Source organism: Mya arenaria, chromosome 16 (genome assembly GCF_026914265.1).
Source record: "Mya arenaria isolate MELC-2E11 chromosome 16, ASM2691426v1".
In the NCBI taxonomy this organism is placed as follows: domain Eukaryota; kingdom Metazoa; phylum Mollusca; class Bivalvia; order Myida; family Myidae; genus Mya; species Mya arenaria.
This window is the reverse complement of record NC_069137.1, coordinates 28935473-28948910: the sequence shown is the minus strand read 5'-3', so window position 1 is coordinate 28948910 and position 13438 is coordinate 28935473. Positions and strand designations below refer to the sequence as shown.

The 13438-nt window shown below is 36.6% G+C and overlaps 1 protein-coding gene across 1 annotated transcript; it reads left to right on the top strand.

Annotated features, from left to right (window-relative positions):
- The first annotated feature begins 10168 nt into the window (after positions 1–10168).
- Positions 10169–13069, top strand: LOC128221540 (dynein axonemal heavy chain 6-like). Its single transcript, XM_052930146.1, has 4 exons — positions 10169–10193; positions 10563–10726; positions 11159–11381; positions 11911–13069. Exons 1-4 carry the CDS (start codon positions 10169–10171, stop codon positions 12012–12014), a joined length of 516 nt encoding a protein of 171 aa, XP_052786106.1. The 3' UTR covers positions 12015–13069.
- Positions 13070–13438: the final 369 nt, after the last annotated feature.

Sequence of the window (13438 nt, the reverse complement as noted above, 5' to 3'; positions counted from 1 at the left end):
ATTGACTAGTGAAATATTGTCCCCTTGTTCATTACGCCTATCTGTATTGACTAGTGAAATATTGTCCCGTTGTTCATTACGGATATCTGTATTGACTAGTGAAATATTGTCCCGTTGTTCATTACGCCTATCTGTATTGACTAGTGAAATATTGTCCCGTTGTTCATTACGCCTATCTGTATTGACTAGTGAAATATTGTCCCGTTGTTCATTACGCCTATCTGTATTGACTAGTGAAATATTGTCCCGTTGTTCATTACGCATATCTTTATTGACTAGTGAAATATTGTCCCGTTGTTCATTACGCCTATCTGTATTGACTAGTGAAATATTGTCCCCTTGTTCATTACGCATATCTTTATTGACTAGTGAAATATTGTCCCGTTGTTCATTACGCCTATCTGTATTGACTAGTGAAATATTGTCCCGTTGTTCATTACGCCTATCTGTATTGACTAGTGAAATATTGTCCCCTTGTTCATTACGCCTATCTGTATTGACTAGTGAAATATTGTCCCCTTGTTCATTACGCCTATCTGTATTGACTAGTGAAATATTGTCCCGTTGTTCATTACGCCTATCTGTATTGACTAGTGAAATATTGTCCCTTGTTCATTACGCCTATCTGTATTGACTAGTGAAATATTGTCCCTTGTTCATTACGCCTATCTGTATTGACAAGTGAAATATTGTCCCCTTGTTCATTACGCCTATCTGTATTGACTAGTGAAATATTGTCCCCTTGTTCATTACGCCTATCTGTATTGACTAGTGAAATATTGTATTGACTAGTGAAATATTGTCCCCTTGTTTATTACGCCTATCTGTATTGACTAGTGAAATATTGTCCCCTTGTTTATTACGCCTATCTGTATTGACTAGTGAAATATTGTCCCCTTGTTCATTACGCCTATCTGTATTGACTAGTGAAATATTGTCCCCTTGTTCATTACGCCTATCTGTATTGACTAGTGAAATATTGTCCCCTTGTTCATTACGCCTATCTGTATTGACTAGTGAAATATTGTCCCCTTGTTCATTACGCCTATCTGTATTGACTAGTGAAATATTGTCCCCTTGTTCATTACGCCTATCTGTATTGACTAGTGAAATATTGTCCCGTTGTTCATTACGGATATCTGTATTGACTAGTGAAATATTGTCCCGTTGTTCATTACGCCTATCTGTATTGACTAGTGAAATATTGTCCCCTTGTTCATTACGCCTATCTGTATTGACTAGTGAAATATTGTCCCCTTGTTCATTACGCCTATCTGTATTGACTAGTGAAATATTGTCCCCTTGTTCATTACGCATATCTTTATTGACTAGTGAAATATTGTCCCCTTGTTCATTACGCCTATCTGTATTGACTAGTGAAATATTGTCCCCTTGTTCATTACGCATATCTTTATTGACTAGTGAAATATTGTCCCGTTGTTCATTACGCCTATCTGTATTGACTAGTGAAATATTGTCCCCTTGTTCATTACGCCTATCTGTATTGACTAGTGAAATATTGTCCCGTTGTTCATTACGCCTATCTGTATTGACTAGTGAAATATTGTCCCGTTGTTCATTACGCCTATCTGTATTGACTAGTGAAATATTGTCCCGTTGTTCATTACGCCTATCTGTATTGACTAGTGAAATATTGTCCCTTGTGCATTACGCCTATCTGTATTGACAAGTGAAATATTGTCCGCTTGTTCATTACGCCTATCTGTATTGACTAGTGAAATATTGTCCCTTGTGCATTACGCCTATCTGTATTGACTAGTGAAATATTGTCCCCTTGTTCATTACGCCTATCTGTATTGACAAGTGAAATATTGTCCCCTTGTTCATTACGCCTATCTGTATTGACTAGTGAAATATTGTCCCCTTGTTCATTACGCCTATCTGTATTGACAAGTGAAATATTGTCCCCTTGTTCATTACGCCTATCTGTATTGACTAGTGAAATATTGTCCCCTTGTTCATTACGCCTATCTCTATTGACTAGTGAAATATTGTCCCCTTGTTCATTACGCCTATCTGTATTGACAAGTGAAATATTGTCCCCTTGTTCATTACGCCTATCTGTATTGACTAGTGAAATATTGTCCCCTTGTTCATTACGCCTATCTGTATTGACTAGTGAAATATTGTCCCCTTGTTCATTACGCCTATCTGTATTGACTAGTGAAATATTGTCCCCTTGTTCATTACACATGTCTGTATTGACTAGTGACAATTACGCATATCTGTATTGACTAGTGAAATATTGTCCCCTTGTTCATTACGCCTATCTGTATTGACTAGTGAAATATTGTCCCCTTGTTCATTACGCATGTCTGTATTGACTAGTGAAATATTGTCCCCTTGTTCATTACGCCTATCTGTATTGACTAGTGAAATATTGTCCCCTTGTTCATTACGCCTATCTGTATTGACTAGTGAAATATTGTCCCCTTGTTCATTACGCATGTCTGTATTGACTAGTGAAATATTGTCCCCTTGTTCATTACGCCTGTCTGTATTGACTAGTGAAATATTGTCCCCTTGTTCATTACGCCTATCTGTATTGACTAGTGAAATATTGTCCCCTTGTTTATTACGCCTATCTGTATTGACTAGTGAAATATTGTCCCCTTGTTGATTACGCCTGTCTGTATTGACTAGTGAAATATTGTCCCCTTGTTCATTACGCATGTCTGTATTGACTAGTGAAATATTGTCCCCTTGTTCATTACGCATGTCTGTATTGACTAGTGGAATATTGTCCCCTTGTTCATTACGCATATCTGTATTGACTAGTGAAATATTGTCCCCTTGTTCATTACGCATGTCTGTATTGACTAGTGAAATATTGTCCCCTTGTTCATTACGCCTGTCTGTATTGATTAGTGAAATATTGTCCCCTTGTTCATTACGCATGTCTGTATTGACTAGTGAAATATTGTCCCCTTGTTCATTACGCATGTCTGTATTGACTAGTGAAATATTGTCCCCTTGTTCATTACGCATATCTGTATTGACTAGTGAAATATTGTCCCCTTGTTCATTACGCCTATCTGTATTGACTAGTGAAATATTGTCCCCTTGTTCATTACGGATATCTGTATTGACTAGTGAAATATTGTCCCCTTGTTCATTACGCATGTCTGTATTGACTAGTGAAATATTATCCCCTTGTCATTACGCATGTCTGTATTGACAAGTGAAATATTGTCCCCTTGTACATTGCTCCCATCTGTATTATCTGTATTGACTAGTGAAATATTGTCCCCTTGTTCATTACGCCTATCTGTATTGACTAGTGAAATATTGTCCCCTTGTTCATTACGCCTATCTGTATTGACTAGTGAAATATTGTCCCCTTGTTCATTACGCCTATCTGTATTGACAAGTGAAATATTGTCCCCTTGTTCATTACGCCTATCTGTATTGACTAGTGAAATATTGTCCCCTTGTTCATTACGCCTATCTGTATTGACTAGTGAAATATTGTCCCCTTGTTCATTACGCCTATCTGTATTGACTAGTGAAATATTGTCCCCTTGTTCATTACACATGTCTGTATTGACTAGTGACAATTACGCATATCTGTATTGACTAGTGAAATATTGTCCCGTTGTTCATTACGCCTATCTGTATTGACTAGTGAAATATTGTCCCCTTGTTCATTACGCATGTCTGTATTGACTAGTGAAATATTGTCCCCTTGTTCATTACGCCTATCTGTATTGACTAGTGAAATATTGTCCCCTTGTTCATTACGCATGTCTGTATTGACTAGTGAAATATTGTCCCCTTGTTCATTACGCATGTCTGTATTGACTAGTGAAATATTGTCCCCTTGTTCATTACGCCTGTCTGTATTGACTAGTGAAATATTGTCCCCTTGTTCATTACGCCTATCTGTATTGACTAGTGAAATATTGTCCCCTTGTTTATTACGCCTATCTGTATTGACTAGTGAAATATTGTCCCCTTGTTGATTACGCCTGTCTGTATTGACTAGTGAAATATTGTCCCCTTGTTCATTACGCATGTCTGTATTGACTAGTGAAATATTGTCCCCTTGTTCATTACGCATGTCTGTATGACTAGTGGAATATTGTCCCCTTGTTCATTACGCATATCTGTATTGACTAGTGAAATATTGTCCCCTTGTTCATTACGCATGTCTGTATTGACTAGTGAAATATTGTCCCCTTGTTCATTACGCCTGTCTGTATTGATTAGTGAAATATTGTCCCCATGTTCATTACGCATGTCTGTATTGACTAGTGAAATATTGTCCCCTTGTTCATTACGCATGTCTGTATTGACTAGTGAAATATTGTCCCCTTGTTCATTACGCATATCTGTATTGACTAGTGAAATATTGTCCCCTTGTTCATTACGCCTATCTGTATTGACTAGTGAAATATTGTCCCCTTGTTCATTACGGATATCTGTATTGACTAGTGAAATATTGTCCCCTTGTTCATTACGCATGTCTGTATTGACTAGTGAAATATTATCCCCTTGTCATTACGCATGTCTGTATTGACAAGTGAAATATTGTCCCCTTGTACATTGCTCCCATCTGTATTATCTGTATTGACTAGTGAAATATTGTCCCCTTGTTCATTACGCCTATCTGTATTGACTAGTGAAATATTGTCCCCTTGTTCATTACGCCTATCTGTATTGACTAGTGAAATATTGTCCCCTTGTTCATTACGCATGTCTGTATTGACTAGTGAAATATTGTCCCCTTGTTTATTACGCCTATCTGTATTGACTAGTGAAATATTGTCCCCTTGTTCATTACGCCTATCTGTATTGACTAGTGAAATATTGTCCCCTTGTTCATTACGCCTATCTGTATTGACTAGTGAAATATTGTCCCCTTGTTCATTACACATGTCTGTATTGACTAGTGACAATTACGCATATCTGTATTGACTAGTGAAATATTGTCCCCTTGTTTATTACGCCTATCTGTATTGACTAGTGAAATATTGTCCCCTTGTTCATTACGCATGTCTGTATTGACTAGTGAAATATTGTCCCCTTGTTCATTACGCCTATCTGTATTGAATAGTGAAATATTGTCCCCTTGTTCATTACGCATGTCTGTATTGACTAGTGAAATATTGTCCCCTTGTTCATTACGCATGTCTGTATTGACTAGTGAAATATTGTCCCCTTGTTCATTACGCCTGTCTGTATTGACTAGTGAAATATTGTCCCCTTGTTCATTACGCCTATCTGTATTGACTAGTGAAATATTGTCCCCTTGTTTATTACGCCTATCTGTATTGACTAGTGAAATATTGTCCCCTTGTTGATTACGCCTGTCTGTATTGACTAGTGAAATATTGTCCCCTTGTTCATTACGCATGTCTGTATTGACTAGTGAAATATTGTCCCCTTGTTCATTACGCATGTCTGTATTGACTAGTGGAATATTGTCCCCTTGTTCATTACGCATATCTGTATTGACTAGTGAAATATTGTCCCCTTGTTCATTACGCATGTCTGTATTGACTAGTGAAATATTGTCCCCTTGTTCATTACGCCTGTCTGTATTGATTAGTGAAATATTGTCCCCTTGTTCATTACGCATGTCTGTATTGACTAGTGAAATATTGTCCCCTTGTTCATTACGCATGTCTGTATTGACTAGTGAAATATTGTCCCCTTGTTCATTACGCATATCTGTATTGACTAGTGAAATATTGTCCCCTTGTTCATTACGCCTATCTGTATTGACTAGTGAAATATTGTCCCCTTGTTCATTACGGATATCTGTATTGACTAGTGAAATATTGTCCCCTTGTTCATTACGCATGTCTGTATTGACTAGTGAAATATTATCCCCTTGTCATTACGCATGTCTGTATTGACAAGTGAAATATTGTCCCCTTGTACATTGCTCCCATCTGTATTATCTGTATTGACTAGTGAAATATTGTCCCCTTGTTCATTACGCCTATCTGTATTGACTAGTGAAATATTGTCCCCTTGTTCATTACGCCTATCTGTATTGACTAGTGAAATATTGTCCCCTTGTTCATTACGCCTATCTGTATTGACTAGTGAAATATTGTCCCCTTGTTCATTACGCCTATCTGTATTGACTAGTGAAATATTGTCCCCTTGTTCATTACGCCTATCTGTATTGACTAGTGAAATATTGTCCCCTTGTTCATTACGCCTGTCTGTATTGACTAGTGAAATATTGTCCCCTTGTTCATTACGCCTGTCTGTATTGACTAGTGAAATATTGTCCCCTTGTTCATTACGCATATCTGTATTGACTAGTGAAATATTGTCCCCTTGTTCATTACGCCTATCTGTATTGACTAGTGAAATATTGTCCCCTTGTTCATTACGCCTATCTGTATTGACTAGTGAAATATTGTCCCCTTGTTCATTACGCCTATCTGTATTGACTAGTGAAATATTGTCCCCTTGTTCATTACGCCTATCTGTATTGACTAGTGAAATATTGTCCCCTTGTTCATTACGCCTATCTGTATTGACTAGTGAAATATTGTCCCCTTGTTCATTACGCATATCTGTATTGACTAGTGAAATATTGTCCCCTTGTTCATTACGCATATCTGTATTGACTAGTGAAATATTGTCCCCTTGTTCATTACGCCTATTTGTATTGACTAGTGAAATATTGTCCCCCTTGTTCATTACGCCTATCTGTATTGACTAGTGAAATATTGTCCCCTTGTTCATTACGCCTGTCTGTATTGACTAGTGAAATATTGTCGCCTTGTTCATTACGCCTATCTGTATTGACTAGTGAAATATTGTCCCCTTGTTCATTACGCCTGTCTGTATTGACTAGTGAAATATTGTCCCCTTGTTCATTACGCATATCTTTATTGACTAGTGAAATATTGTCCCGTTGTTCATTACGGATATCTGTATTGACTAGTGAAATATTGTCCTCTTGTTCATTACGCCTGTCTGTATTGATAGTGAAATATTGTCCCCTTGTTCATTACGCCTATCTGTATTGACTAGTGAAATATTGTCCCCTTGTTCATTACGATATCTGTATTGACTAGTGAAATATTTGTCCCCTTGTTCATTACGCCTATCTGTATTGACTAGTGAAATATTGTCCCCTTGTTCATTACGCCTATCTGTATTGACTAGTGAAATATTGTCCCCCCTTGTTCATTACGCATATCTGTATTGACTAGTGAAATATTGTCCCCTTGTTCATTACGCCTATCGTATTGACTAGTGAAATATTGTCCCCTTGTTCATTACGCCTATCTGTATTGACTAGTGAAATATTGTCCCCTTGTTCATTACGCCTATCTTATTGACTAGTGAAATATTGTCCCGTTGTTCATTACGGATTCTGTATTGACTAGTGAAATATGTCCCGTTGTTCATTACGCCTATCTGTATTGACTAGTGAAATATTGTCCCCTTGTTCATTACGCCTATCTGTATTGACTAGTGAAATATTGTCCCCTTGTTCATTACGCCTATCTGTATTGACTAGTGAAATATTGTCCCCTTGTTCATTACGCATATCTTTATTGACTAGTGAAATATTGTCCCGTTGTTCATTACGCCTATCTGTATTGACTAGTGAAATATTGTCCCCATTGTTCATTAACGCATATCTTTATTGACTAGTGAAATATTGTCCCGTTGTTCATTACGCTATCTGTATTGACAAGTGAAAATTGTCCCCTTTTTTCATTACGCCTATCTGTTGACTAGTGAAATATTGTCCCGTTGTTCATTACGCCTATCTGTATTGACTAGTGAAATATTGTCCCGTTGTTCATTACGCCTATCTGTATTGACTTGTGAATATTGTCCCCTTGTTCATTACGCCTCTGTATTGACTAGTGAAATATTGTCCCTTGTGCATTACGCCTATCTGTATTGACAAGTGAAATATTGTCCGCTTGTTCATTACGCCTATCTGTATTGACTAGTGAAATATTGTCCCCTTGTTCATTACGCCTATCTGTATTGACTAGTGAAATATTGTCCCCTTGTTTCATTACGCCTATCTGTATTGACAGTGAATATTGTCCCCTTGTTCATTACGCCTATCTGTATTGACTAGTGAAATATTGTCCCCTTGTTCATTACGCCTATCTGTATTGACATAGTGAAATATTGTCCCCTTGTTCATTACGCCTGTCTGTATTGATTAGTGAAATATTGTCCCCTTGTTCATTACGCCTATCTGTATTGACTAGTGAAATATTGTCCCCTTGTTCATTACGCCATCCTGTATTGACTAGTGAAATATTGTCCCCTTGTTCATTACGCCTATCTGTATTGACTATGAATATTGTCCCCTTGTTCATTACGCCTATCTGTATTGACTAGTGAAATATTGTCCCCTTGTTCATTACGCCATATCTGTATTGACTAGTTAAATATTGTCCCCTTGTTCATTACGCCATCTGTATTGACTAGTGAAATATTGTCCCCTTGTTCATTACGCCTATCTGTATTGACTAGTGAAATATGTCCCCTTGTTCATTACGCATATCTTTATTGACTAGTGAAATATTGTCCCGTTGTTCATTACGGATATCTGTATTGACTAGTGAAATATTGTCCCGTGTTCATTACGCCTATCTGTATTGACTAGTGAAATATTGTCCCCTTGTTCATTACGCCTATCTGTATTGACTAGTGAAATATTGTCCCTTGTTCATTACGCCTCTGTATTGACTAGTGAAATATTGTCCCCTTGTTCATTACGCATATCTTATTGACTAGTGAAATATTGTCCCGTTGTTCATTACGCCTATCTGTATTGACTATGAAATATTGTCCCCTTGTTCATTACGCATATCTTATTGACTAGTGAAATATTGTCCCGTGTTCATTACGCCTATCTGTATTGACAAGTGAAATATTGTCCCCTTGTTCATTACGCCTATCTGTATTGACTAGTGAAATATTGTCCCTTGTTCATTACGCCTATCTGTATTGACTAGTGAAATATTGTCCCGTTGTTCATTACGCCTATCTGTATTGACTTGTGAAATATTGTCCCCTTGTTCATTACGCCTATCTGTATTGACTAGTGAAATATTGTCCCTTGTGCATTACGCCTATCTGTATTGACTAGTGAAATATTGTCCCTTGTGCATTACGCCTATCTGTATTGACTAGTGAAATATTGTCCCTTGTGCATTACGCCTATCTGTATTGACTAGTGAAATATTGTCCCCTTGTTCATTACGCCTATCTGTATTGACAAGTGAAATATTGTCCCCTTGTTCATTACGCATTATTACGCTTCTGTATTGACTAGTGAAATATTGTCCCCTTGTTCATTACGCCTATCTGTATTGACAAGTGAAATATTGTCCCCTTGTTCATTACGCTATCTGTATTGACTAGTGAAATATTGTCCCCTTGTTCATTACGCTATCTGTTCATTGTTGAAGTATTCAGCTGGTATTGTGATAACAGTGGTTTCATTGTTGAAGTATTCAGCTGGTATTGTGATAACAGTGGTTTCATTGTTGAAGCATTCAGCTGGTATTGTGATAACAGTGGTTTCATTGTTGAAGTATTCAGCTGGTATTGTGATAACAGTGGTTTCATTGTTGAAGTATTCAGCTGGTATTGTGATAACAGTGGTTTCATTGTTGAAGCATTCAGCTGGTATTGTGATAACAGTGGTTTCATTGTTGAAGTATTCAGCTGGTATTGTGATAACAGTGGTTTCATTGTTGAAGTATTCAGCTGGTATTGTGATAACAGTGGTTTCATTGTTGAAGTATTCAGCTGGTATTGTGATAACAGTGGTTTCATTGTTGAAGTATTCAGCTGGTATTGTGATAACAGTGGTTTCATTGTTGACGTCTGCTTCATCAGCAGGCCCAATCAATAACTAAAAAAAAATCAAGATATTGGAATGGATCTTGGTACACACAATTGAAAAAACACATGTTTGCCAATGAAGGCTTATTAATGACTCTGGCTTTATACAATCTGGTTTATGCCCCTTCTTTGACTGAACAAAACAGACAAGTGTTGGAGTTGGCTCCACGGCGCTGTGTTCACATGTAACACTTGTTAGTTCTTGGATAATGTTTTAACAAACACTCTTTTCATGGTTTAAAAGTTACAAACTTCTGGTTAACATGTATTTCTTTAGAGCCCTAATTAAATCATGTGTGCACTTAATAGGAAATTTGGTATTATGTAACATGCTTAATTAAAAGTGAGCATAACTTAAGAACTCAGTTGACACAATACTGTAGGAAATACATTTTGTTAAAAATGATTTAAAGTTTGCACCATGTAAAAGATTACCTTTATATATAGATCCTTTAAACATCCATCAGGTTTCCTTACACATACTCTACAGAGCATTCTTATTCATCAGAGGTTTGACAATTATAAATCTAACGATGTAAGCAGAGCATCATCAGTCTGGTGTACAAGAATGCCTACAAAAGTGTGAAAAAGCATAGCCTACCTATTGGTCAAATTAACTTCTGCTGTAATACTGTGTTCCCAGTCATAAATGTACGACTTAAATATGTTTGTAATGTAATTCCCAGGTTTCCTGACGGGAACTCTGCAGAACTATGCGAGAAAGTACAACCTGGCCATTGATCACCTGAGCTTCAAGTACATTGTGTACCCGGTCATCCGCGACCAGAAGGAAGTGCACAGACAGATGGGGGAACTCAAATTTGGCGAGGAATTGGAGATGGATAAAGACGTGAGTGAAGTATTAGAGAAAGAATGTTATAATGGACATAAGGAATAGAAGAAGATAGAATTCCTTTACTCTCATCTCTGAAAGTCCACTCTTTAATCTTGTAACTAACAGTTGTTTTGGGGGACTCTTAATTGTTTGAACTTAATTATTTTAATACAACATTACATTAATCATGCCCATTGCAATGGAGTTAAGTGAGAAAGTGGTGGAAACCGGAGCCCCCAAATGAAAATTCCACTTGTCGGGCTTGGTGACCACTAAAGAAACTTGCATGTGCTCAAACCTTGGATGCCTTAATGAGAAGCAAGTGCACATACCACTGAGCTAACTAAGCAACTTTGGGGATTTTCAGATTGCTATAAGCAACAGGCATAGTCTACATCATGTTTATGAGGTTATATCTGTGTTAACGTATATCACTTGGTGTTCCAGCTTAAAGTGCCCGAAGATGGTGTACTAGTCCATGGCATGTATATGGATGCGTGCCGCTGGGATATGGAGGCAATGACCATGGTGGACTCTCTGAAGGGCGAGATGCAAGGAGAGCTCCCCATGCTCCACATGCAGCCGGAGATGGACTTTGAACCAGACCCTGCAAACTATATGGCTCCTCTGTACAAGACTGCTCTCAGAGCAGGCACACTCTCAACCACTGGTAGGTGGAGGTTAGGTTCGGAGACTTTGGGGTGATCACCATGTTGTTTCATAGTACTGAATATATGCTGGGGACAATTAATGGTGGTAATCCTAAAACCAGGGTGGTCTTGTATTTGTCTCCATTGGTCAAAAATCTTTCTAGGGTAACTACTGGTACTGGTGTAATTTATGGTGAAACATTTAGGCCTGATCTTATATTTGGTTTACAGTATAAAATATCAGCTGGGGACAATTTATGGTGACTTATGTATTAGGAGTTATCTAATATTTATTAGGTTAAGGGTACAAAATGTAAACTATGGCTTGGACTTTGTTAACTACTGGTTTATTTACATGTACTTTTCAATATGTGAAACATACGGTTGATTTTATAGATTGTTCCACTGTTAAAAAATTTGTTTATCAAGATTTTAGGGTAATGTAATATTTGGTTTATTGTCACAGTACCAATCATTATTAAGGATTCTCATCATGTGACATTTCTCGACCAATCAGAATTTTGATAACTAATTGTTTTCCCTTTACAGGTCATTCCACAAACTATGTAGTGGCTGTGTACCTCCCATCAACACGCCCACAAGACTACTGGATCGCTAAGGGAGCTGCCTGTCTCTGCCAGCTTAGTGAATAAAGCAGAATAAAACCAAGAACACTCGATTAAAAAAGGATGAAAAATACAGCATACTGATTCCAGATATAAGGGATTAAATAAAGATAAAGCAGATGAAAATCAAGAAGATGAAATCAAAATAAAGAAAACTAAAATCAACCAGAGTTTTAATATAACATTATGGAATAACTTTACTTTGATCATTCAGTTTGTGATGTGTGCTGTTTATTCAAATGAAAAAGTACTCTTAAGTTGTTGTTTTTTGAAACCTTAAATTAATTGAATATATTCAACCTGCTGAGTGGCTTATAATGAATATTGTGTGTAAATAGTGAGGTTGTTTTGGACAACAGAGACATTGCTAATTTAAATATTACCTTATTATACTGTGCTGACATTTTGTGTACTAAACTGTGGATGCATTTGAACTTGATTTGTGTTTTGTTGTTATTTTTTTTACTTTGTTGACATTTTGCTAATGTGATGGTTGTTATTTCTTCCTGTGATATGAATATTATTTTTTTCATTGATTTATTAAACAAGCATAAAACTGTGTATATACATTGACCTTTATAGATGCATCATACATAGTGTAATGATGTGTAGAATACATGTTATTACAAAATTCCTACCGTCAATCTGGACTTGTGTAAGAATATAATAAGATAATATATACATATTTTGTGATACAAATTTAAGACGTCCACTGAGAATACAAAATTTTATATCATTTTAAATGCACTTGTTAAAGTTTGAACAAAAAACATGCCCTATATTAAACAATGCATTCTAATATAAATTGAGTGTTTTTCTTTGAATGTTTATTAATGAAGTGATAATAATACTGCTGAACTTACGTGCAAATCCGTCCTTTTTATTGGTTTTTCTTATAACCATGAAATGTATTGAAGTATTTGCACATAGCTGGTTCCGTCCATTCCAAACTTTACTTTCAAAGTTTAATGAAGGAGATATTTCGACTTTTGTTTATTATAAAATTTATATTTATGAACCTAATTTTATTTATTGTTTTTACTGGGACACTCTGTGATTTGAAATAAAGTATTACACTATCATCCTGGTCTGTTTTTTATTGTACACATTATTATTTCTGCACCAAGAGTTATGGCTCTTGTGCACTGCACTTATCTTCAATGAGATATATCTGAATATGAAGATTGAAGTCAATACCTGAAAGACTTCAAGTAATGGTCCGGGCACAAATAACTATGGAAATTAACAAAGGGCAATAACTGATAAAAAGTTCCTGTGTGCTACACCTCTCCTCAACGAGATGTATCTGTATTTGACATATGATGTGAATACCTCAAATATTTTTTTTTAAGTTATGCTTATGACAAAAAATAAGAATGAAAACAACTAAGGGCAATAACTCAAAGAATACTGCAGCCAGCGTTATGGTTCCTGTGCACTGCACTTCCCCT

Bases quoted from the DNA above. Each gene is read 5' to 3' on its own strand.
- LOC128221540 (XM_052930146.1), top strand. From the start codon at position 10,169: ATGTGTGCACTTAATAGGAAATTTG. The intron at 10,194-10,562 runs GTATTATGTAAC...TGTAATTCCCAG, and splicing joins TGCACTTAATAGGAAATTTG to GTTTCCTGACGGGAACTCTG. The intron at 10,727-11,158 runs GTGAGTGAAGTA...TTGGTGTTCCAG, and splicing joins AATTGGAGATGGATAAAGAC to CTTAAAGTGCCCGAAGATGG.